This window comes from Budorcas taxicolor, chromosome 17, assembly GCF_023091745.1.
Source record: "Budorcas taxicolor isolate Tak-1 chromosome 17, Takin1.1, whole genome shotgun sequence".
Classification (NCBI taxonomy): domain Eukaryota; kingdom Metazoa; phylum Chordata; class Mammalia; order Artiodactyla; family Bovidae; genus Budorcas; species Budorcas taxicolor.
The window spans coordinates 67729254-67751590 of NC_068926.1; the positions used below are offsets into that span (position 1 = coordinate 67729254).

A 22337-nucleotide genomic window follows, 5' to 3' on the forward strand; every position below is an offset into this window, starting at 1 on the left:
CCCTCAGACTTCAGTAATTAGGTCCCGGAATTTCCCACAGTGCTTGTCATCCGTATCTATTCAAGATACATATCTGGTGTGGCCACTTACTAGCTAATAGGGAATAAGACCACAATAAAAGCTAAGAAACATATCCCGTCCATTCTTGGCATTTATGATTTGGTTGGTAAATAATTATGCTTAACAAGGGCCATATAATGTTAGATCACAAATGAACACTAAATTTCCTGGAAGAGTCTAAGAGGCTTAAGGTAATATGGCCTTTGACTGAAGTCTGAATGAATAAGCAAGACTTCAAAGGCTTGACAGAAGGAGAAGGACTACTCAGGGCAGAAGAAATCACGTGAGGAAAACCGTGAAGGAAATACCACGTGCAGAGGTTTGGAGGAGGAGTGAGCGAGGGGCAGGTTGGCAGAAAACAGCATTAGAAACACAAACTGGGGCCAGTTCCTTAGGGTAGAGTTCTCTGGCACCCCCTACCTCAATTAAAATTGCACCCCATATAATTTCTGAAGTCACTCAGTACTCCTCCTTTAAGCACTTAAAATGCCTGTTTTATCTACCACACAGCCACTGCCAATAGTTTCTGGCACATAGCAGGTGCTCAAGAAATACTTTTTGAACGTTTAGGGTTATTGAAAAATATATATGCTAGGTGTAAATGAAAAAAATCTCAGTGTTTTCCTTCCTGTCTGGGAAAAAAACAGTTCTTCCCACTGTCTCTCTCTCCCCTGAGTCTCCTGTACACTTGCACAGAACACTTCATTCCAACACTGCTGGTCATCAAGCGTGGTGTTAGGGGATGTCCCCAGGTAACAAGTGAGTCTTAGACACCAGCTGAAGCTGGCATCAGATCCCACAGGTAGGGGCTCAGTCTCAGAAGACCACCCCCACTCCCACTTCAGATACCAGTCTCAACCTCTGTGCTTCTGACCAACAGGCTATACACAGGAGGTTCCTACAACCTCCTCCTCAGGGCTGACTATTGGCTAGAGAAGTTCACAGAACTCAGGGAAACACAAACACCAGTTTATTAAAGGGCATGATAAAGGATACAGCTGAACAGACAGATGAAGAGATACACAGGGCCAAGCTTGGGAGGGTCCTGGGCGCAGGCGCTTCTCCAGAGGAGTCTCCGTGGAGTTGGGATGCATCACCCTTCTGGTGTGGGTGTGTTCCCCAACATGAAAGCTCTTTGAACCTCCTATATTAGATTCAGTTCAGTTCAGTTGCTCAGTCGTGTCTGATTCTTTGTGACCCCTTGAATCACACAGCACACTAGGCCTCCCTGTCCATCACCAACTCCCGAGTTTACTCAAATTCATGTCCATTGAGTCGGTGATGCCATCCAGCCATCTCATCTTCTGTCTTCCCCTTCTCCTCCTGCCCCCAATCCCTCCCAGCATCAGGGTCTTTTCCAATGAGTCAGCTCTTCGCATGAGGTGGCCAAAGTACTGGAGTTTCAGCTTTAGGATCAGTCCTTCCAATGAACACCCAAGGACTGATCTCCTTTAGGATGGACTGGTTGGACCTCCTTGCAGTCCAAGGGACTCTCAAGAGTCTTCTCCAACACCACAGTTCAAAAGCATCAATTCTTCAGTGCTCAGCTTTCTTCACAGTCCAACTCTCACATCCCAACATGACCACAGGAAAAACCATAGCCTTGACCAGACGGACCTTTGTTGGCAAAGTAATGTCTCTGCTTTTCAATATGCTATCTAGGCTGGTCCTAACTTTCCTTCCAAGGAGTAAGCATCTTTTAATTTCATGGCTGCAATCACCATCTGCAGTGATTTGGGAGCCCAAAAAAATACAGTCTGCCACTGTTTTCCATCTATTTCCCATGAAGTGATGGGACCAGATGCCATGATCTTCGTTTTCTGAGTGTTGAGCTTTAAGCCAACTTTTTCACTCTCCTCTTTCACTTTCATCAAGAGGCTTTTGAGTTCCTCTTCATTTACTGCCATAAGGGTGGTGTCATCTGCATATCTGAGGTTATTGATATTTCTCCCAGCAATCTTGATTCCAGCTTGTGCTTCTTCCAGCCCAGCATTTCTCATGATGTGTATCAGATTACTATTAGGATTTTGTAGGATTTCTCATATAGGCATGATCAATTATTATTAACAACTCCATTTCTAGTTCCTCCCCTAGTTCTGGAGGATGGGGAGGTCAGGGCTGCACATTTCAAGCTTCTAATCATGGGCTGGTTCTTCTGCTCCCATCCAGGAGCCCACCCAGAGTCGCCTCATGAAGTCACAGACAGAGAGAGGGCTGTTTGGGGCAGATGGAGCTGTCGAAGGAGCAGGAATAGACAGATGTCTCAGATGGAAGTGAGGTCTGGGTTTGGGGATTTGGTGTATGGTGGTGAAGGCCATGGTCATGGATTAGGGTCAAGAAGGGCATAACATTCCAATTCTACTCTACCCACAGAGAGCAATGTGTTTTTAAAAGTAAAGCTTTAATTAAAGTATAATATACAGTCAGAAAGGTATGAAATTTTAAACATACATTTGAACAAATTTTCAAAAGTGAGCACAGCCATGTAACTACCACCCCAGATCAAGAAGTAGAACAGTACCAGTATCTCTGCAATGTCTAAACCATCAAAAGCATTTACTGCCAATATCATATTGGTGACTTAGAGACCTGGAATCTTCACCTGTAACAATAAGCTCTCTTTAAATAGAATTCACCATGAAGAACCACAGACGTGATCTGAATGTCTAGCTAAGAGACCCAGTTCAAATGTTCAACTTTTTCCACTGTTATTTTTATTTTCTCAAAAAATTAATCAAAAAGTAAATTCCTCCAGACTGACCTCAAAACAGATGGATTCCTTAAGGAATGAACATGCGACTAAAACAGAGCCAAATGTTTCTACAAGAAATACCCTGCAAAGCCCACTGCAGTCATGCGGCACAGGTCCAGCAGGCAGTGTCCAACACAGATGGCAGGACCTGGGGTCACATCTGCACCCACCATTGCTGGCAAAGCAAATGGCTACACAGGAGCCGCTGCAGATCGAAAGACTCAGGGACAGGCAGGTGTGCCAGCGCCAGGTGTGGTTGGCAGAAGCCAGCAACTAAACCTCATGGTGAGGCTCCCCTGCTCACAGCACAGTGCCAGGCAGCACTGCTCACCCAAAACAGCCACGCAAGAAGGGCTGAACGCTCAGTGAATGCCAAAGTGGCAATACCCCCAGAGGCAGTGCCCACTTAAGTCTGGGAAAATGAAATTGTGTTCAGAAATCAATGTTCTCCAAAGTGATCACTCAAGTGTTCCCTTCTGAAGTCCTAACAGAAGTGTTATCAATGCTCAGGACTAGGCTGCCTAATGGGAAATGCCCCCATGGGGGCTTTTGACACATAAACCTATTCAGCTTCACATGTTCATAATCATTTGTGTAAAGAAGAAAAAACCTCCAAGCACTAATTAGAAAGATGGAGCTGTTGTATTTTCCTCCTGATCACCTTATCTTCTTTATTCAGTTCTTGAAGACTCAGCTATTAAAAGAAATTAAGTAATTCATCAAAACCATTTCAATTACCTGCTGCTGATAACATCAGATTACAATTAGCATCTACAAATGAACCAAGTGCCAACTGCCAAGCTGAAACATAAGCTAATTTACTGCTAGACTCTGCCTGCTGGAGACAGAACCCTGGGACCTGGCAGCAAGCATCCACCTCATTATTCCAACAACAGTTTTGCCGCCTCTGCTGCAACCCTCCAAAGTGCAGCGCTGACCAAGATTTACTGCCCTGTCCGTCGCCGCTCACATGTTTACAGACGCGCTGTATCTGTAAGCAAATCACAGCTCCCTTTAAATGGCAATGTCTAGACAAGCAGGGTGACAAATCTTGACCTAAAGGAGAGGATAAATATTATTAATATTTATTAGGTACTGATAGGTGTGGGTGCAGCGCAAGATGTGCGTGTCACCACCGTAATGAGGGCCTGAATCATTTTCTGTGAGTCCTCTGGTGCTTGATCAGAAAAATCTCCTGCTCTGGTTGACGCTCTCTATTTTTCATTTCTCCTTTCAAACAGGGAAAGCACTTTCTTGTTACTTTTTTTTAGACGTCTAGAAAAATCTGCTTCAGGCTCTGGGACACATTTTTCCCCTTTCCACGACCTGAACAGGAACTGCTCTGAAAGGAAAGCAGAGGTGTGTGGTTTGGCTTCCTACAGCATGGATCTTACTAGACTTTGACAATCTGTGTAGTCTCGTCTATGAGTCTCAGGTAAGAACTAACGGTTCAGTTAAGTGCATGGGGTTCAGAGGAGGCTGTGAGCTGTTGCAGAAGACAGCAGGTAAACCTGGGTTTGGATCTTGCCTCTGCTGCTTATAAACCGTACAATCCTGGGCCAGTACCTTTACTTCTATGCCTACCACAAGGCTCTGTAGTAAAGATGACATGAAATAACATACACAAAGTATCTAGTTCAGTGCGAGTAATCAACAGAAAATAGACCCTCCAGGGGAAGAGGAAAGAGGCCTGCTCCCCACTGACGGTGCCTGTCCTTCTCAGGGAGCACAGGCTGGGACCACCGCTCACGGTGGCCGAGAGCCCTCCAGTGGTGCTTCTTTCATCTTTCTCTGGATGGAGGGTGGGTGTGGCTTTTCGCCCTAGGCTAAGTAACCTCAGCATGGCGCCCTCTGGAATCCACCCACCCTTCCAGGGGGAATGCTCCCTCATAGAAGGATCAGTGGACCCAGGAATCAGAGACTGGAAGTCTAGACTCAACTCTGCCTCTTACTGCACAACCTTTGGTGAATTACAGACATTCATTAATCTCTGGAACCTCATCAGTGAAAAGGAATAATAACAATTTACCTCATAGTATACCTCATAAATACCAATCTACTTCATAAAACACAAATTTTATGGAATTACATTGCTGTAGCAAGAACTTCTTTGTGAGGTCTTATGGACCCTTCAGTATCTTAAGTGGCCATTTTGAACGCAGTCTCATAAATCATACTGTGGATTTTCAAAGATAAATACCCAATGAGTGTAAATTAATTACTATCTACAATTACTAACATTTTACTTATAAAGCTAGACCTCTCTCTGCCTAAAGAAAACCCAACATATAAAAATTGAAATGTGAAAAATAGGTAAAAGAGAGTGACTGCCATATGACAGAAATTTTTTCTCTTACAAAAAGACGTATTACAAGATTTTTCAGGATATTGTGTTTTACATGTGTTTACAGTAATTATTTAATTCATAAAATGTAATCAGGAATACGATATAATTAAGGTACAATGTCTGTTTGTCATGTATACAACATGTAATATTGTTCCATCTTTCTATGGGAATTTAGAATTTTTTGATTCAAATTGTCAGAGTTTGTAAACATAATTTTTATAAAAGTTATTCAGATGATATTTCTTAAATCCTAGAATTAGAACAGCTGTGAGTCCCACTTCTGGTGACTATTATTTTGCTGTACTGTGCGTATACCCACCAGGATAGCTACCAAACTTTTACCAAAACACATGACTCCCACGTTGGTTTGAAAACATGGGGAAAAAAGAAGCCACATCATTTTATGAGATCTTACTAAATCTTTTATGCTACAGGTCTCTTGAAACCAAATAGATAAAAAAATCTTTAAATCTACCTGGGCTGTGATTTTCTCATATGTAAAATTAATTAATACTCTTGACCTCATAGGTTTGTGGAGATGATTAAATATGAAAATGAATATAAATATGTGACACAGAGCAGATCTCAATATAAGCTTGGTAAATGAAAAACCATAAGCTCTATGGGGACAGGAACTATGCCAGCTTTATTCATAAAAGATACCACAGTGCCTGTCACATAACTAATGTTCAATAAATATTTGTTGTGCAAAAGAATAAATGATTAAGTGAGCAAATGAATTAATGAACGTTAGTCCCACACTGCTATATTTAAAGTAGATAACCAACAAGGTCCTACTGTATAGCACAAGGAACTCTGCTCAATATTTTATAATAACCTAAATGGGAAAAGAACTTGGAAAAGAATAGATGCATATACTTATGTAACTGAATCACTCTGCTGTATACGTGAAACCAACACATTGTTAATCAACTATATTCCAATATAAAACAAAATAATTTAAAAAACCCCACAAGTCCCATTTCCCTTTCTTTCCCAAATAACCTACTTTCCAGATATCAAACATCTTTTTGACTCAAAAGGCACAGATATTTTAAATTTTTAAATTATTTTCCATAGATAATTAGATATTTCACCCTACGCCGGGTTGAAAAATACTTTTCATTTCTCATGTCTGACCCAATACCAGAAACAGAACCAGCTCTGACACTGTTGCACATGGGAAGTGGTTTCTGAAATATACTCACTCTTGTATGTATTTCAGGGGCATAGTGGCAAGTGAAGTGGTCACCTTCATCCAGAAAGGGAAAGGAAGAAAAAGAAAAAAGGAAGGAAGGGAAGGAGGAGCCATCTTTCTAATGCGCTCCCTTCTCACTCCCCTAACTGCAGCTTATCTCAAAGTAAAATGAGAAGCATTGCTGCCTGCCTGCACATGAGTGCGAAGACCTGGGATGATCAGAGAAAGAGACTTGAACTGAGTCTTGACTCAAGTGACATGCTTTGCAGCCTAACAGATTTGACTCCACACTACCAAAATAAGAGCCATAAAGAAGGTTACCAAAAAACCAAACGCTACAGAAATAAGATCACGCAACTACCGTTGTTTTGAGCATAAAAAAGACAAGATGAACATTTTTTCAGGCAAAATTTACATTAGCATTATTTTCACAATTAAAACATACTTAGAAAACACCTAAGCGATTGTTTGTTGTTCATAAGAAACCTAAAGAGTCTAAATCATTTCTATTTGCTTTATTTTAAATCAACTACAAGGTGGATGGTAAATATTGGTACATGCTGACGCTTACTCCTTGGAAGAAAAGTTATGACCAACCTAGACAGCATATTCAAAAGCAGAGATATTACTTTGCCGACTAAGGTCCGTCTAGTCAAGGCTATGGTTTTTCCTGTGGTCATGTTGGGATGTGAGAGTTGGACTGTGAAGAAGGCTGAGCGCCGAAGAATTGATGCTTTTGAACTGTGGTGTTGGAGAAGACTCTTGAGAGTCCCTTGGACTGCAAGGAGATCCAACCAATCCATTCTAAAGGAGATCAGTCCTGGGATTTCTTTGGAAGGAATGATGCTAAAGCTGAAACTCCAGTACTTTGGCCACCTCATGCGAAGAGTTGACTCATTGGAAAAGACCCTGATGCTGGGAGGGATTGGGGGCAGGAGAAGAAGGGAACGACAGAGGATGAGATGGCTGGATGGCATCACTGACTCGATGGATGTGAGTCTGAGTGAACTCCAGGAGTTGGTGATGGACAGGGAGGCCTGGAGTGCTGCGATTCCTCGGGTCGCAAAGAGTCGGACATGACTGAGCGACTGAACTGAACTGAACTGACCACCAAGGCCAAAGATTTCTTGTCATCTCCACCTGCTCTTTTTCGCCATCTCCGTAAGTTCTATTGGCTTCTCCCTCAGACATGCACAGAAAGCCTCTAAGGTCAGAAAACCTTCTTAGTGACTCAAATCTCTCTCTCCTTGGCTTCTCTGATACGAGTGATATGCCTTCCCCATGCGGTCGCTCTCCTCTCCCTGAGCTCTACCTGGGTCACCCCACCCTCTGCGATCCTGACTCAGGCTCCCTGATTGGCTTTCTTCTCTTACCTTATAGATGTCATTAGGATGATGCCATCTTAATACTTGTTTCTACTTCTATTTGTTCATGTCACATCGAGAGAAACACATACTGGGCATGTCGAAAACAAACATACCACGTTTGATAAGCAACAGGTTTTGGCAAGTTTTTCCTCTCAGCTTTCCTGTTTCTTTCCAAAGGTACCACTATTCTTCCAATCACCAAGGCACAACATCTTGGCATGAGCTTTGACTCATTCAATCTAATCATATAAACACTTACTGGGTTCTCATTATGTCTAAGCAGTTATACTCAGAGATACAGGGACCATGGAGTTGAATGCTGTTCGTTCACACATCTATCGCGTTTTAGTCCAGTGGAGGTAACTATACAAGTATACAAATAACCATATTTTATGATTGAATAGAAATAGAATAAGAGAACTTCTTAAAGTAGACTCAGGACTCAGACAAGGTAAATAACTTTTCTTGTTATCAAGAGAGGGTTTCAAGAAATGAATGGTGTCTGGGATAATACTAAAATGACGGGCAAACTTTAGACAAGCAAAATAGAGGAACAGAAGTTCTAACTGGAAGAAATAGCTTGAGAAAATACATTAAAGCAAGAAAGGAGAGCCAGGTGGGCTTGATTAGAGAAGATGGAAAAGCAGTTTTAGGTAAAGAGTATGGACAGGGGAGCAGCAGAATTTAAAAATGGAAACCATGATAGGCCCCATTTTGAGGTACGGTTTAGGAAGGTTGGTCTACTCTTGACTTGTGAGATGGAGGACACATGGGAGGGAGGGGATGGTAGTGAGGAAAACCCAACTAGTTGGTTATTGCATCAGACTGGGCAACTAGGAAAGGAGCAAGAAAAAGAAAAAACTTCAGTGAGAATATTTATTTGACAACTACTAGACTGAGTGTCAACTGAAAAAAAGGGGGTGGGGTGGGGTAAGAAATCAATGATGACTTTAGATTTCTAAGTCAGGATGGTATGACCAAGGTGAATGACAAACCCCTCCCTCCCTAATGTCTGCATTCTAATCCCAGGAAGCTGTGGATATTACTTTACATGACAAAGGGGATTTTGGAGGTATGATTAAACTGTGGATCTTGCAAAGAATATTCTGGATTACTCAAGTGGGCTTGAGGTAAACACAATAGCCTTTTTTAAAGAGAGATACAAGAGGAGTTGGGTGGGAAGAGAAGGTAATATGATGACTCAGAGGCAGAGACTGGAGTGGCACACCCTGGAACTGGAGGAAGAGGCCACCAGCCAGCAAACACAGGCAGCCACCAGAAGCTGATTCTTCCCGAGAGCCAAGAAACCAGGCTTGCGAACGCTGACCTCAGCCTGGTGAAATTAATTTCAGTCTCCCAATCTCCAGAACTGTAAGAGAAACCATTTGTGTTGCCTGAAACCACTAAGCTTGTGGCAACGTGTTACAACAGCAATAAAAAATTAATAGAGATGACTAGAAGAATGGGGCTGTAATCAACAGAATAAAAAGACTAGGAGAAGCAGCTAATTTAGGAAAAAGATATTTCCCACTTGGACTCACAAACTTAGTCAGATCAGCATGAAAATCAAACGAAGCATCCACTAGGCAGCTGAAGATGTGAAAACAATCTCAGGCAGCAGGTCAGACCTGGTGGAAGCGAGTTTAGAAATGATGTGTGCTGAAGCAGCAGCTGAAGATGTGGTGGCACAAATGATAAAGAACGAGATACAAAGAAAAAAGGGGAAAGAATCAGGAACAAAATACAAGAACTCCCACATTTAACACATGGCAATACAATGGAAAAGGACCATTAAAAATAAAGTAGGGAATCTGAATAATGACACAGAGGGAAGCCCAAGAGGGAAAGTGGGCTAAAAAAAGCAGGTGGCTGAAAAGGATATACATTATGATCTAAGTTTTTAAAAAAGGAACAATCTGTACACACGTGTATATTTACATATATGATTGTACTACTGTGTGTTTACATGCACAATAAAAAGGTCTGGAAAGAGTCTAACAAAATTGCTAACAGTAGTTAACTCTGAAGAGTTCAACAGAAGAGAGAAAGTAAGGGGGTGTACCTCCTTTTTCTACTTTATACCTTTTCATAGTGTAAGAATTTTTTACAAAAGTAAGTACCACTTTTGTAACTTTTAAAATGGTTTTTTTTCCCCCCTCTTAAAAAAAAGCCAATGAAGATGGTACAGAAAGAGCAGCCAAGAAGAAAATCAGGACAGTGGTGCTTCCCAGAAACTGGAGGAGGAGAGAATTTTATGAAAGAGTAAAGCCTGCCAAATGTTGTGTACTGATTAGGGAAATTTAGAGGTGAGATCAAGAGATCTTTCAACTGAGCCATCAGGAAATCACCATTGATCTTTTTCAGGGTACACAAGGTACATATCAAATTGTAGTGGGTTAGGAGTCTGGCAGGCGACAGTCCATGGAGTCACAGGAGTCAGACATGACTTTAGCAACTAAACCACCACCAAAAATGAGTCCATCCTAAAGGAAATCAACCCTGAATATTCACTGGAAGGACTGATGCTGAAGCTGAAGCTCCAATACTTTGGCCACCTGATGGGAAGAGCCAACTCATTGGAAAAGACCCTGACGCTGGGAAAAACTGAGGGCAGGAGAAGGGGATGACAGAGGATAAGATGGTTAGATGGCATCACTGACTCAATGGATTAAAGTTTCAGCAAACTCTGGGAGATAGTAAAGGACACGGAAGCCTAGTGTGCTGCAGTCCATGGGGTCGCAAAGAGTCGGACATGACTGAGCCACTGAACAATAACAAAACAGATAGGAGGAGCTCCGCTTCCAGTAATGGAGGAGCAGCTCCTCTCAGACACACCCACCTACAGATAACAGTTAAGAGTCTGACAGGGGGCAGGAGGGTTGGTGTGGAAGGGGCAGGGGGCTAGTATGGAGAGGGAAGGGGAAGGAACTTACCTAAAAACATTGGTGTGCAACCAAAAGCAATGAGAAACTGTTAGCAAGGTTGGAGTTGACTCTTCGCAGAAGGGAATGGCATTAGGTGAGTTTCCCACTTTTGAAATGCCAGAGGGCATTTTGTGGTGGCAGGGACCAGAGGGCAAGCCCCATTAGAGCTATGTGGTGAGGCTAAAACTCAAGTATGTATGCACCATCTTTCTGGTTTGAAAACATACAGGCAAAATCCCAGAGAGAGAGTCACAGTGAGTGAGGAGCCTTGAATTCTGAGTATAAATTCTACACAAATCTGTTTAACTCATGAAATACGCATGTGTGTGTATGTGTGTGTGTTAGTCACTCAGTCATGTCCGACTCTGTGACCCCTATGGACTCGGGCCCGCCAGACTTCTCTGTCCATGGAATTTTCCAGGCAAGAATACTAGAGTGTTGCCATTCCCTTCTCAGGGGATCTTCCCGGCCCAGGGATCAAACCCGGGTCTCCAGCGTTGCAGGTAGATTCTTTACTGTCTGAGCACCTGGGATCTAAGCAACTCCATGAAAGCTGAAAGACTGAACAGGCATTTTAGCTGCCTGAAATCACAGGGAAGACAGAATCTGGAGTTTGAATTAAGTTAACTGGTAAAACAACAACAAAAGTCAATACTGTTAAGAAAACTGTATCAGAATCCAGAGTCCTTCTAAAGTATCACTGACAATGTTGGATATAATTCCATATCAAAAAGTACATTAAAATGTGACTAAAAACTCGAAACAAAAGGCAATCAATGCAAAACTCTGTGACTACACTACAAACCACTGAATCACACACCTTAAAGGGATAAATAGTATGCTATGTGAATTATACCTCAATCAAGCTATTAAAAAATAAAGACAACAACAGGCAATCAAAAGGGTGTAACTCTGAGATGATCCACATGGAACTAGAAGCAAGATTTTATAAGCTTTTGTAATAACTAGCGCTGCCTATGGGACAGAAAATATACATGTAATGAATAAACACATATATCTTAGGAAAACTGAAATATTAATTAAAATACCAAATGGAAATTCTAGAGCTAAAAATTATTATATCTAAATTTTAATATGCACTTACGCAGTAAAGAATTAACCTTGCCCAGAGAGGTCCAGCCTTTACCGGTGGCTCTCAGAGGCACTCTATAAGCCCCTAGACTGCCCAGTCTAAGAGTCTTTGTTTACCTGAGGGCATTGGCCATGCCAGACAGTGGATGCTAACAATATATAACCATCAACTACCTTGACCAAAACAGCACCTGAAGAGACACCCATTGCAATACTACAAAGTATGTTCTCTGACTACAATGGAATTACACTAGAATTTGATAACAATAAAGTATCTAGGCAAATCACAAATGTTTTAAATTAAACAGCACTTCTAAACAACACAGGGTTTAAAGGGAAATCACAAAATATTTTGGAAAATAATTTAAACCCAATGAAAGCAAAAACATATCAAAAATTATTGGATGCAGCTAAATCAGTGATTAGAGGAAATTTTATATTTTTTAATGCTTGTATTAGAAATAAGAAAGGTCTAAAATCAATGACCTAAATTACAACCTTGAGAGGCTACAAAGAGGACCCAAAGAAAGTGGCAGAAAGAAAATACTAAAAATGAAACCAAAAAAATGAAATTAAAAAATAAGACGAGCAATAGAAAAAAAATTAACAACAAAAGTTGGTTCTTTAGAAAGATCAAGAAAATGGATAAATCTCTAGTTAGAATCATCTAGAAAAGGATGAGGGGGCTGTTGTACAGGTATAGAATACAAACTACCAATAACAGAAATGAAACAGGGCATATCCTGCCAGCATTAAAAGGAAAACACAGAAGTATTACAAACAACTTTATGCCAATACATCCAACAATTTATATGAACAAAGTCTTTGGAAAATACAGCTAATCAAAATGATAGATTTCTGACACAAGATGAACTGTCCAACAGGCACAGCCTTCTACACTCCAGGTTCCAAGCCCTCCAACCTCTCCTACATGCCACTGCTCAACTTGTCCTCTTAAAACATCTAGTCAGTGTTCTCCCTCCTACATTTCAAAATCTTCAGGAGTTCCTGTTCACTAGCAGTTCCTTGCCTACTTTTCATAATAATCTTATAATCTTCTACCATCCTCTAGCACGTTCCTGAAGGCTAATCATGCCACCGTCCCTCAGATAGGCCAACCTATCATATCGAACTCCTTGTATCACATACCCCTTGCCATTAATGCCATCCCATTTCTGGCCAAATCTCAACTCTCCTTCAAGGTTCACCTGGGTGCCATGCCCTCCAAGAAGCCTTCCAGACTATTCCCACTCCTCAGGGATTCCCTTCTGGGAATTTCATGGCAACACAACATCATTAACTCTGCTTTGTAGGGAGTCTGCTGTTGCCCTAGGTATTAGTCTTATTTTAGCAACTAAATTATAAGTTCTTTGAGGGCAAGGATTTTTTTTTTTCAAACTTCTCTATCACTTGAGGCAATTATTCCAGGATTCAGCACACAGTAATGATTCAATAAATACCTGAAATCTGTTGAATGAATATGTAATACCAAGAACTTATTTCTACGGTTTTTATCAGACTCTCCAGGTTCTCATTCTGATCTCATCTTCAGTATCATCTTCAGGGATTTGTCAGACTTATTCTAACAACCGTATTAATGAAACGTATGGTTACAGTAAGTGGAGGCAGAGGGGAGGAAGAAGTAGTGCTAAAATTATATGAAGAGAAGTACGGTTTTGTAGGTCACATAAGCAAAGGGGACTGAGTTTTACACTGCATTGCCGCTATCTGCTAAGCATACGCTGGTACCAGCAAGTTCACTGTCTCCTTGTCCTCTCCCACCTGAGTTCCTGTGGCACAAACCATAGGCTCCAGGCTCAAGGATGACTGCAGCTTATACCTCTGAACACATCTGTTCTCTTGGTTCATTATGTACCCACATCTGCTTGGGTATAGAGAAAAGCTACCAATATCTTCTAAGAAGTAGCCAGACACTAATACTTATTACCTCTTACCATTCCTTATAAATTCATCCAAATATATAAAAATCTTAACTGTAACCAAGCATTGGAGTGGCCAAAAAATTCATTCAGGTTTTTCCAAAAGATGTTATGGAAAAACCCAAACAAACCTTGTGCCCAACCCAGTGTGTGTATCAAAACACACTGCTTTCTTAAAATTTAAAAAAATAATAATAATTATACATTTACACTAATACTATAAATATCATTTGTGACTATACACACATTGAGAGGAAAAAATACATTTCCTTCGTGTTAAAGTCACCAAGTAAAGAAATCTCTCTAAACAAAAATCCTCTCAAATTCCTTTCCATTGATGACTTCCTAGCAGCTTCCCTTTCATTTAAACCAAACATAGCTTTATATCTGCATTTCATCCCCCTTCTCTCTAATTAGATAAATCTGCTCGCTCCTCTCTCTAGACAGATTAAAAGGCTGGGGTGTTTTGTTTTCCAGTATTTCAGCATTCTAATGCTCACAGCGCTGGGATGACAGAAAAGATCCTGTCATTTTGAGCAGGCAGGCTCCAAGGAAATATATCTGAAGGAAAACCTAACACAAGCAATGAGGACTACTGGAAATAAACACACAGATTCCTGTCAAAGATAGCGGGTCACTCCAGCAACTTCCAGTCCATGGCCCTGACCCTGGTCCCGCAAGGAAGCCTGTACTTACCCAGATTGGAAGATGCTCGCCCCTCTGCAGCCCGGTCCTTGAGATCCTCAGCAATGCCCAGCTGCTGCTCGTGGTACTGTTTGGCCCTCTCCAAATCCTGCATGCACCTGGCAGCGTGGCCCAGGCCAGCGTAGGCCCGCATCTCTATGGCCTTCTCCATCAGCTCCTGCGCCAGCTCCAACACGTAATTGTGGTAAGACATGGCCTTGTCAAAGTTCCTCCTGTAGTGATAGGCACTGCCCAGATTGCTGTAGGCCCGGGCTTCTTCTCGCTTGTTCCCCAAGTCCTTGGCTATCTTCAGATGCTGCTCATGGCACTGCACAGCATTCTCAAAGTCACCCATGGCAATATACACAGCTCCCATGTTGCCGAGTTCTCGGGCTTCAGAAAGCTCATCTTTGGATTGCTTGGCGAGAAGAACACACTGTTTGTGACTGGCCAGTGCATTGGGGTAATCTCCAATGGCTGTGTACACGTGGCCCAGACTGCTCAGGGCTGATGAAGCTGCCTGGAGAGAAAGGATAAGGCAGAGAAAAGAAAGCACATCAGAAAATGGCTTTGGTTTGTTTCAGCAGATAAAATGTTTGAGAGTTTGCCTGTAACCATCCAATACAATTTCCAATGGTGTCTCTATCAGAGGTCTGCAGACCTATGCAGAACTGAAAAACAGCGCTTCCACTCAGCAAGTTCCTAATAAAAGACAATGGCAATTTAATCAGTAACTTCCAATACCGAATCTCACAGAAACAGGTTGTGTGTCATGTAACTTTCATCTTAAAGACTTGACATGTTTAATATTGTGATATTATATCTCTGTTAATAGCTATTAACCTCTGCAGTTACAAGAAAATGTTGAAGAAAATAAAAAGTAATTATTACATGTAATGTAACACAGGACATTCACAGGAGAACTCCATGCACGGCTCTTTGCACTCCTGGGCATTTCTCAATCCTTGTCTTCTCCCAAGCCAAATGGATACACTAACAGCAAGGGAGATATCAAGAATGATGACGGATAATTCTGTGACCCAGGACCCACTGGAGGGTCCTGTTCTCTTATCTTTGCCCCCTCAGTGTGACTTCATCAGTGCTGTCTGTGGTGGAGGGCTTAGATGAGATGAGAACCAGAGGAAAACGACAGTCACAACTGCAGCTGTGAATGGGGCGGTCCCCACGGGGCCTCCCCACCGCTTTTGCTGTTCTTGTCTCTAGCCTTTCCTGGCCTCGGCCTCTTTGCAGAAAGATGCTATCTTCCTGGTCGCCTCACACTGCTTGCCACTCAAGCAGTTTTTGTCTAAAGAAAAGAACATGGCCTCTTTTTTGTCTTAAAGGTATAGTGAACCAAAGGGAAACAAATATAACTAAGGAGATGTTACATGGGTTCATGGGTTTGAGAATCTTACTCAGTGCAGACAGTCTTAGATTCTCACCTCTAGTTTCTAATTCCTTTGCAGAGACATAGAAGGAAGTTACACTGCACATTTCCTGCCCTTCTTTTCATTCAGCAACTTGCCTGTCCTCCCCTCCCTTCTCACCAAACCTATAGCTGGAGCCACATAGCCCCCTTTCTTTGGGATGCTCCCTCCCTCTACCATGAACATGTGATCCTGGCAGAACAAATGGTAAAATAAACTGTCACAAACGGGCAAGCAATCTTCACGAGGGCCCCCAGGCTAGGGAAGGCCATCCCACCTGGAGCCAGGGCACTGCTTTATCAGACGTGCTCCACGTCTGTGTGTTTCAGAACGTGTTTACTAATATTTTATAGCTGTGAGTGATTTGCTACTTTATTTCTTTGCCTCTGAAATAGAGACTTGAGACTGACCATCTTCACGATGCTTGCAAATTGTCTATTTGCCAAAGGTTCCATACAGCTTTAAGCTTCTTTTATCATTTCACAGATGGTCCAACAAAAAGACTGAGGAAAACAGAGAGGAAATAAACACTTAGAAATGTACTTTTTTTGCATTTTTTTCTGAGTGGTGGAGAGCAGAAACAATTCCGTGAACATCACCATCCTACAGCAACGTGATTCTGGCAGAAGCAGCAATGATGTCACCCAAGAGCATGCCACTTGGACGTGAACTGGTCTCTGGTTCCTACTTTGGGAACCTCTTTGGGATCAGAGGTTAAGACTTCATGTCAGCACATTGCACATGGGCCTTTCTACTGCTCACAGCTCCCCACCCCACGCCCGATGAGCTTCTATCCTCCTTGCCGCAGGCCCAGGGGCTCAGTCCCTCTCTCTTCCTTCTGTAACTGGCCCTCCCCTCCTTACTCTCAGGGGTCCTTCTGTGCCCAAGTGGGGCTAGAGAGAACACAGTCAACAAACCCTCCCATCTGCAAATCTTTGTTGCTCTCAAAGTAAAACACATGGCTCTTTCACTCTGGAGCTAGTGTAACTTGGAATCAGATGCACGTGGTTCAAAACTGTACTGCTGTTTCCGAGTTCTGGGATCTTTAGAAACTTCACTTTTCTGAGCCTCGGTTTTCCAGACAGATGTTTCTAGGACCCAGCAGTAAGCCAGGAACTGAGTGTTTTCAAACTTAGCCATGAGCCTCTGTCAAATGTGTAAACCATAAATAATTCACTAGGTAATTCCAAACAGTAGGTCTGGTTGGAGGCAATGAGCCCTTGAACACTGCAGGGAATAGATTTATAAGGCCTGGGGCAGGCACAGCACCCCAGGCATCACTGTTCTTAGAAACTTCTGGTTTATGGCAACTCCAAATGACAGCCCAGGGATCTTCTGCTTCTGGTTCTTCATTTCTGTAAATGCCAGAGAGACACAGGAGCTCATTTGCTCAAGCTCTCCTGAACATAAGGAAAGGGAGTACTGGGGCATTTCCCTTCTGGGGTGTGAGGGAAAGAGGGAAGAATGACTGCATTAGCTCTTCTCTGGCACCTGCCAGTCGCAGGCAGCACCATCAGGCTGGGACTCCTCATGCGTGTGTCCTGGAAACCGGCAGCTCCAGACAGGACAATATAGTTTGTGAAACACACATCACAGCCTCCGAAATGAGAAAGGCTGCTTGACATAGTGTAGGAATGGAACAGGATTTAGAGTCAGAGGCCCTGTCTGTGTCACCCTGGTAAGTCATTCAACTTCTTCACCTGTGTTTTCTTTATATGTAAACTGTTCTGATAATGACAGCATGTGTACTTCCCAGGGTTAGGATGGGATCAGATGAAGCAGTACATGCGAGTGTCCTGAGTAAACTGAAGTTCTCTGTAAATGCATCACTAAGGTGTGGACGGATGTTTTATGACTGTAAGCTGGCAGGGCTGAGCTCTGCTACCAGAGCAGAAGCTAGTAACAGTACTGAAAACATCAGTCATTGTGACCAAACATCTATATTTCTATCAGTTGCCACTGGAAATGAAGGTCAGTGTTTTACAGCCGCTGGGCAGATAACATGTGATGATATTTATCAGCTAAGTGAATTACAAATTAATCACTTGTCTTTGTTCCTGTTCCTTCAGAACAAGCTTAGATCTGAAACAATAGTTTCAGGCTGTTAAGGAGAATATGAAGACCCACTATCTAGGGGACTCACAAGCCCCACCTCAAGCAGATGCTATACTTGCCACTAAGGTTCACACTGCCTTTGTATATTAATCTCACTGAGATTTCTGTGCTAGAATAGCAGCAGCTGCTTCCCACAGTGGAAACATTTTGGAACATCTGTATTTGAATATCAAAATGCACACAAATAGTTATGCTAACAAACTATCTGGTTGGAATAAGATAACACTTTTCTCTTTTTACAAAAGATAAATTACTCATGTTCTTGCCAAAGCATGATTTCCAGCTGCAGACTTCACACACAGGAGTCATTACCCCTTGCTCTGTGACCTGAGTATTTGCAGAAGAACTGCACCTGATGAGTCCTTTCATGGGACATGAAGCTAGACAAGGAAACTGGCTCATACTTTTTCAAACCATATTTAAGGACTTCCAGTTTGGGACATAAAACAGACACAGTCTAAAACTACCCGGGTTGCAAAAAACTGGACACAACTTAGCAACTGAACAACAACAAAACTACCCCAACTATAACCACATTGATGATACTACTGTTAAACATTATTTTGAAGAATTAAACATGCTTCCCTTCACAGCTAGAATGTTTTTCCCCTTATTGTATGTATTTTCATAAGGGTTATACTTTGTGGGATGATTAAAAACACATATAGAGAATATTTGACATAATTGCTGATTAATTGCATATAGTTTTAAGAATAGGGGAAATACTCCCACAACTAGTACCAGAAATACACTTTTTCATCTTTACTGTCCCAATCCACACACACCTTGTATCCCCTGCCAGTTCAGTGCCCATGAACCCAAGGCATTGAGTTAACCACCTGCAACCCAAGAGGCAGAGGGATGGAGAAGAAGAGGGACAGACTCTGGAATCAGGCATGTACGGGTTCAAAGGGAAAACTACATAATATTGCACAAGTTATGCCACATCTCTGAGCCTCAGTTTCTTTATATGTAAATGGAAATATTAATATTTTGCAGTGCTCTGATGAGTACAACGTAAGATAGTAATTGTAAAGAGCCCTTTTCAGGGCTCACAGAAGATGCTCAAAATGTTTAACTTTCATTTATTTACCTACCCTAACCAAGACAACACTCACTTAGTGTCAATCACTCAGTCATATCTGACTCTTCGTGACCCCATGGACTGTAGCCCTCCAGGCTCCTCCGTCCATGGGTTTCTCCAGGCAAGAATATTGGAGTGGGTTGCCATTCCCTTCTCCTGTGGATGTTCCCAACCCAGCAGTCTCATTTCAAAGACGTGGTAGAAGACAGATGACCAGAAAATAGAACATGATGTTATGTTACCAAAACTAAAAAGACGACACAAGAAGCTTGCCCCACTGATGACGGGAATGGTTATTATCTTCATATGCTAAAGCATATTGCTCATAATACTCTTCTGCTAAGGTAGGAATAAGAAAATTCACCCTTTACTCCAGGTCATTTTAGAATCATTGGTATATACAATACAAAATGTTGGTAAAAATACAAAATGTTGGTAAAAGCACTTTAAGTGGTCAAAACTGACAAAGATTAGAGTGTCTGGGGTCTGTCGGGTGGTTCATTTCCTTAGTCACTCATATACTCAAGAAAATTCTCTAGACTTACACAAACAGAATCAACTAATTTTGACAAATGAGCAAAAGTAATTCAAAGGTGAAAGGACAGTCTTTTCAAAAAATGGTGCTGAAACAACTGGGCATCCAGATGCAAGGAAAGCAAATCTAGACACAGACTTTATACCTCGCATACAAACTGACTCAAAGTGGATCACAGTACATGTAAAGTGCAGGACTATAAAACTCGTTAGAGATAGGAGAAATTCTAGGGGACCTGGAATCTGGCAATGAATTTATAGATAAAACACCAAAGGCATGACCCATGAAAGAAAAAATTACCAAGTTGGATTTCACTAAAATTAACAACTGTGCTCAGTGAAAAATATGGCTAGGAGACTGAGGAGACAAGCTACAGACTGGGAGAAGATATCTGCAAAACATTTATCTGACAAAGGACTTGTATCTGTATCCAAAATATATCAAACATTCAAACAAATAAACAAAAACCCTTAAAACACAACAAGAAAACAATCCAACTTTAAAATGGACAAAAAACCTGAAAATACACCTCACCAAAGAAGATACAGTTATCTTCAGTATCCACAAGGCATTGGATCCAGGACTGTAGCAGGTACCAACACCTGTGGATGCTCAAGTCCCTCATGTAAAATGGTATGGCATGTACATACAACCTATGCACATCTTCCCATATTCTTTAAATTAACTGTAGATGACTTATAATGCCTAATATAATGTAAATTCGGCTTCGCTGGTGGCACAGTTAGTAAAGAATACACCTGCAATGCAGGAGACCTGGGTTCAATCCCTGCGTTGGGAATATCACCTGGAGGAGGGCATGGCAACCTACTCCAGTGTTCTTGCCTGGAGAATCCCCATGGACAGAGGAGCCTGGCGGGCTATAGTCCGTTGGGTTGCAAAGAGTTGTACATGACTTAGCAACTAACAACAGCATACATAATGTAAATACAAGGTAAATAGTCACTCAGTTCAGTTCAGTTGAGTCGCTCAGCCGTGTCTGACTCTGTGATCCCATGAATTGCAGCACACCAGGCCTCCCTGTCCATCACCAACTCCCGGAGTTCACTCAAACTCACGTCCGTCGAGTCGGTGATGCCATCCAGCCATTCATCCTCTGTCGTTCCCTTTGCCTCCCGCCCCCAATCCCTCCCAGCATCAGAGTCTTTTCCAATGAGTCAACTCTTCGCATGCGGTGGCCAAAGTACTGGAGTTTCAGCTTTAGTATCATTCCTTCCAAAGAACCGGTGAACAATAAGTTCAAATTTTGCTGTTTGGAACTTTCTGGATTTTTTTTCCCAAATATTTTTAACTTGTGGTTTGTTGAATCTATAGACGCAGACCCTGTGGATATGGAGGGCTGACTATATACATATGGCAAAGAAGCATATGAAAAGATGCCCGCAGCATGTATCATCAGAGAACTGCAAGTTAAAACAACGAGATACCACTACACACCTATCAGAACAGTGAAAATCCAACACAACTGACAACGTCAAATCCTGATGAGGATGTGAGCAATAGGAACTCTCACTGACTGCTAATGGGAATGCAAAATGGGATAGCCACCTTGGAAAATATTTGGGTCATTTCCTACAAACATACTCATAGCATATGATCCAGTAATCATGCTCCCAAGTATTTACCTTAAGGAAATGAATATTTATGTCCACCCAAAAACATGCACATGTATGTCTGCAACACCTTCGTTCATAATGGTTACAAGCTGGAAGCAACCAAGATGTTTTTCAATAGGTGAACATACAAATAAAACTTGGTATATCTTTAGAATGGAATATTATTCAGCACTGAAAATAAATGATCTATCGAGCCACAAAGAGACATGAAGGAAACCTTAACTGTATATTGCTTGATGAAAGATTCCAATCTTAACAAACTACACACTATGTAATCTCACCTATATGATCCTCTGGAAAAGGCAAAACTACAGAGAAAGCAAAAGGCTCGGTGGTTTCAGTGGGGGGAGAGGATACAGCACAGGGGGTTTAGGGCCGTGAGACTATTCTGCATGACATTATAATTATGTACACAGTGCATCACATGTTGGTCAAAACTCACAGGTTGTGTAACATCAATAGTGAACCCTAGCATAAACTATGAACTTCAATTAATAATAATATATTAACTATCGGTTTGTCAATTGTAACAAATGTACCACATTAGTGTAAGATGTTACTAAGAGGGGCAACTGAGTGGGAAAAGAGACAGAATGTGAGAATTCTCTGTACTATCTGCGCAATTCTCTGTAAATCTACAATTGCTCTAAAATGAAGTCTATTAGTTAAAAAATTAATAAATAAATTGGAGTTTTCCTCACTGGGGGAGTGGGCAATTCTAGGAAATGGAAACAGCACCAGCAAAGGCATGAAGTATGACAGAGAGTATAGTGACTAGAGACCAAAAAACCAGTTAGACCTGGGAGAGGGGATGTACTGGAGAGAAGTCTGAAAGGTAAGTTTGGATAAATTCTATCAATTTGTAAAAATTCTATCAATTTGTAAAATCTAAAATATATTCCATGCATGTTATTTCATTTAATCATTATAAAAACCCTCTTAAGTGTGTTATTATTAAATCCATTTGTGAGGTAACGCTAGACTCAGATAAAATGACATGCCTGAAAATACACAACTAATAGCAAAGCCAAGGTTCACATCCACAGACATCAGACTCCAGCTCCTATGCTCATACACGCAGCTTATCCTCTACTGAAGAATTTATGATCCACCCATGGGGCAATAACCACCACACATTTAAGCAGGAGACTGACAGGATTAGATTCATATTTTCACAT

General features: G+C 41.7%; 1 protein-coding gene across 3 annotated transcripts in view; it reads right to left on the bottom strand.

Annotated features, from left to right (window-relative positions):
* TTC28 (tetratricopeptide repeat domain 28) overlaps positions 1-22337 on the bottom strand; it is a 557344-nt gene that overhangs the window by 139110 nt on the left and 395897 nt on the right. For all 3 annotated transcript variants that reach the window (XM_052654609.1, XM_052654608.1, XM_052654611.1), the window contains one exon: positions 14377-14884. In XM_052654609.1, the coding sequence (XP_052510569.1) occupies positions 14377-14884 (508 nt within the window). The remainder of the gene's footprint in view (positions 1-14376; positions 14885-22337) is intronic.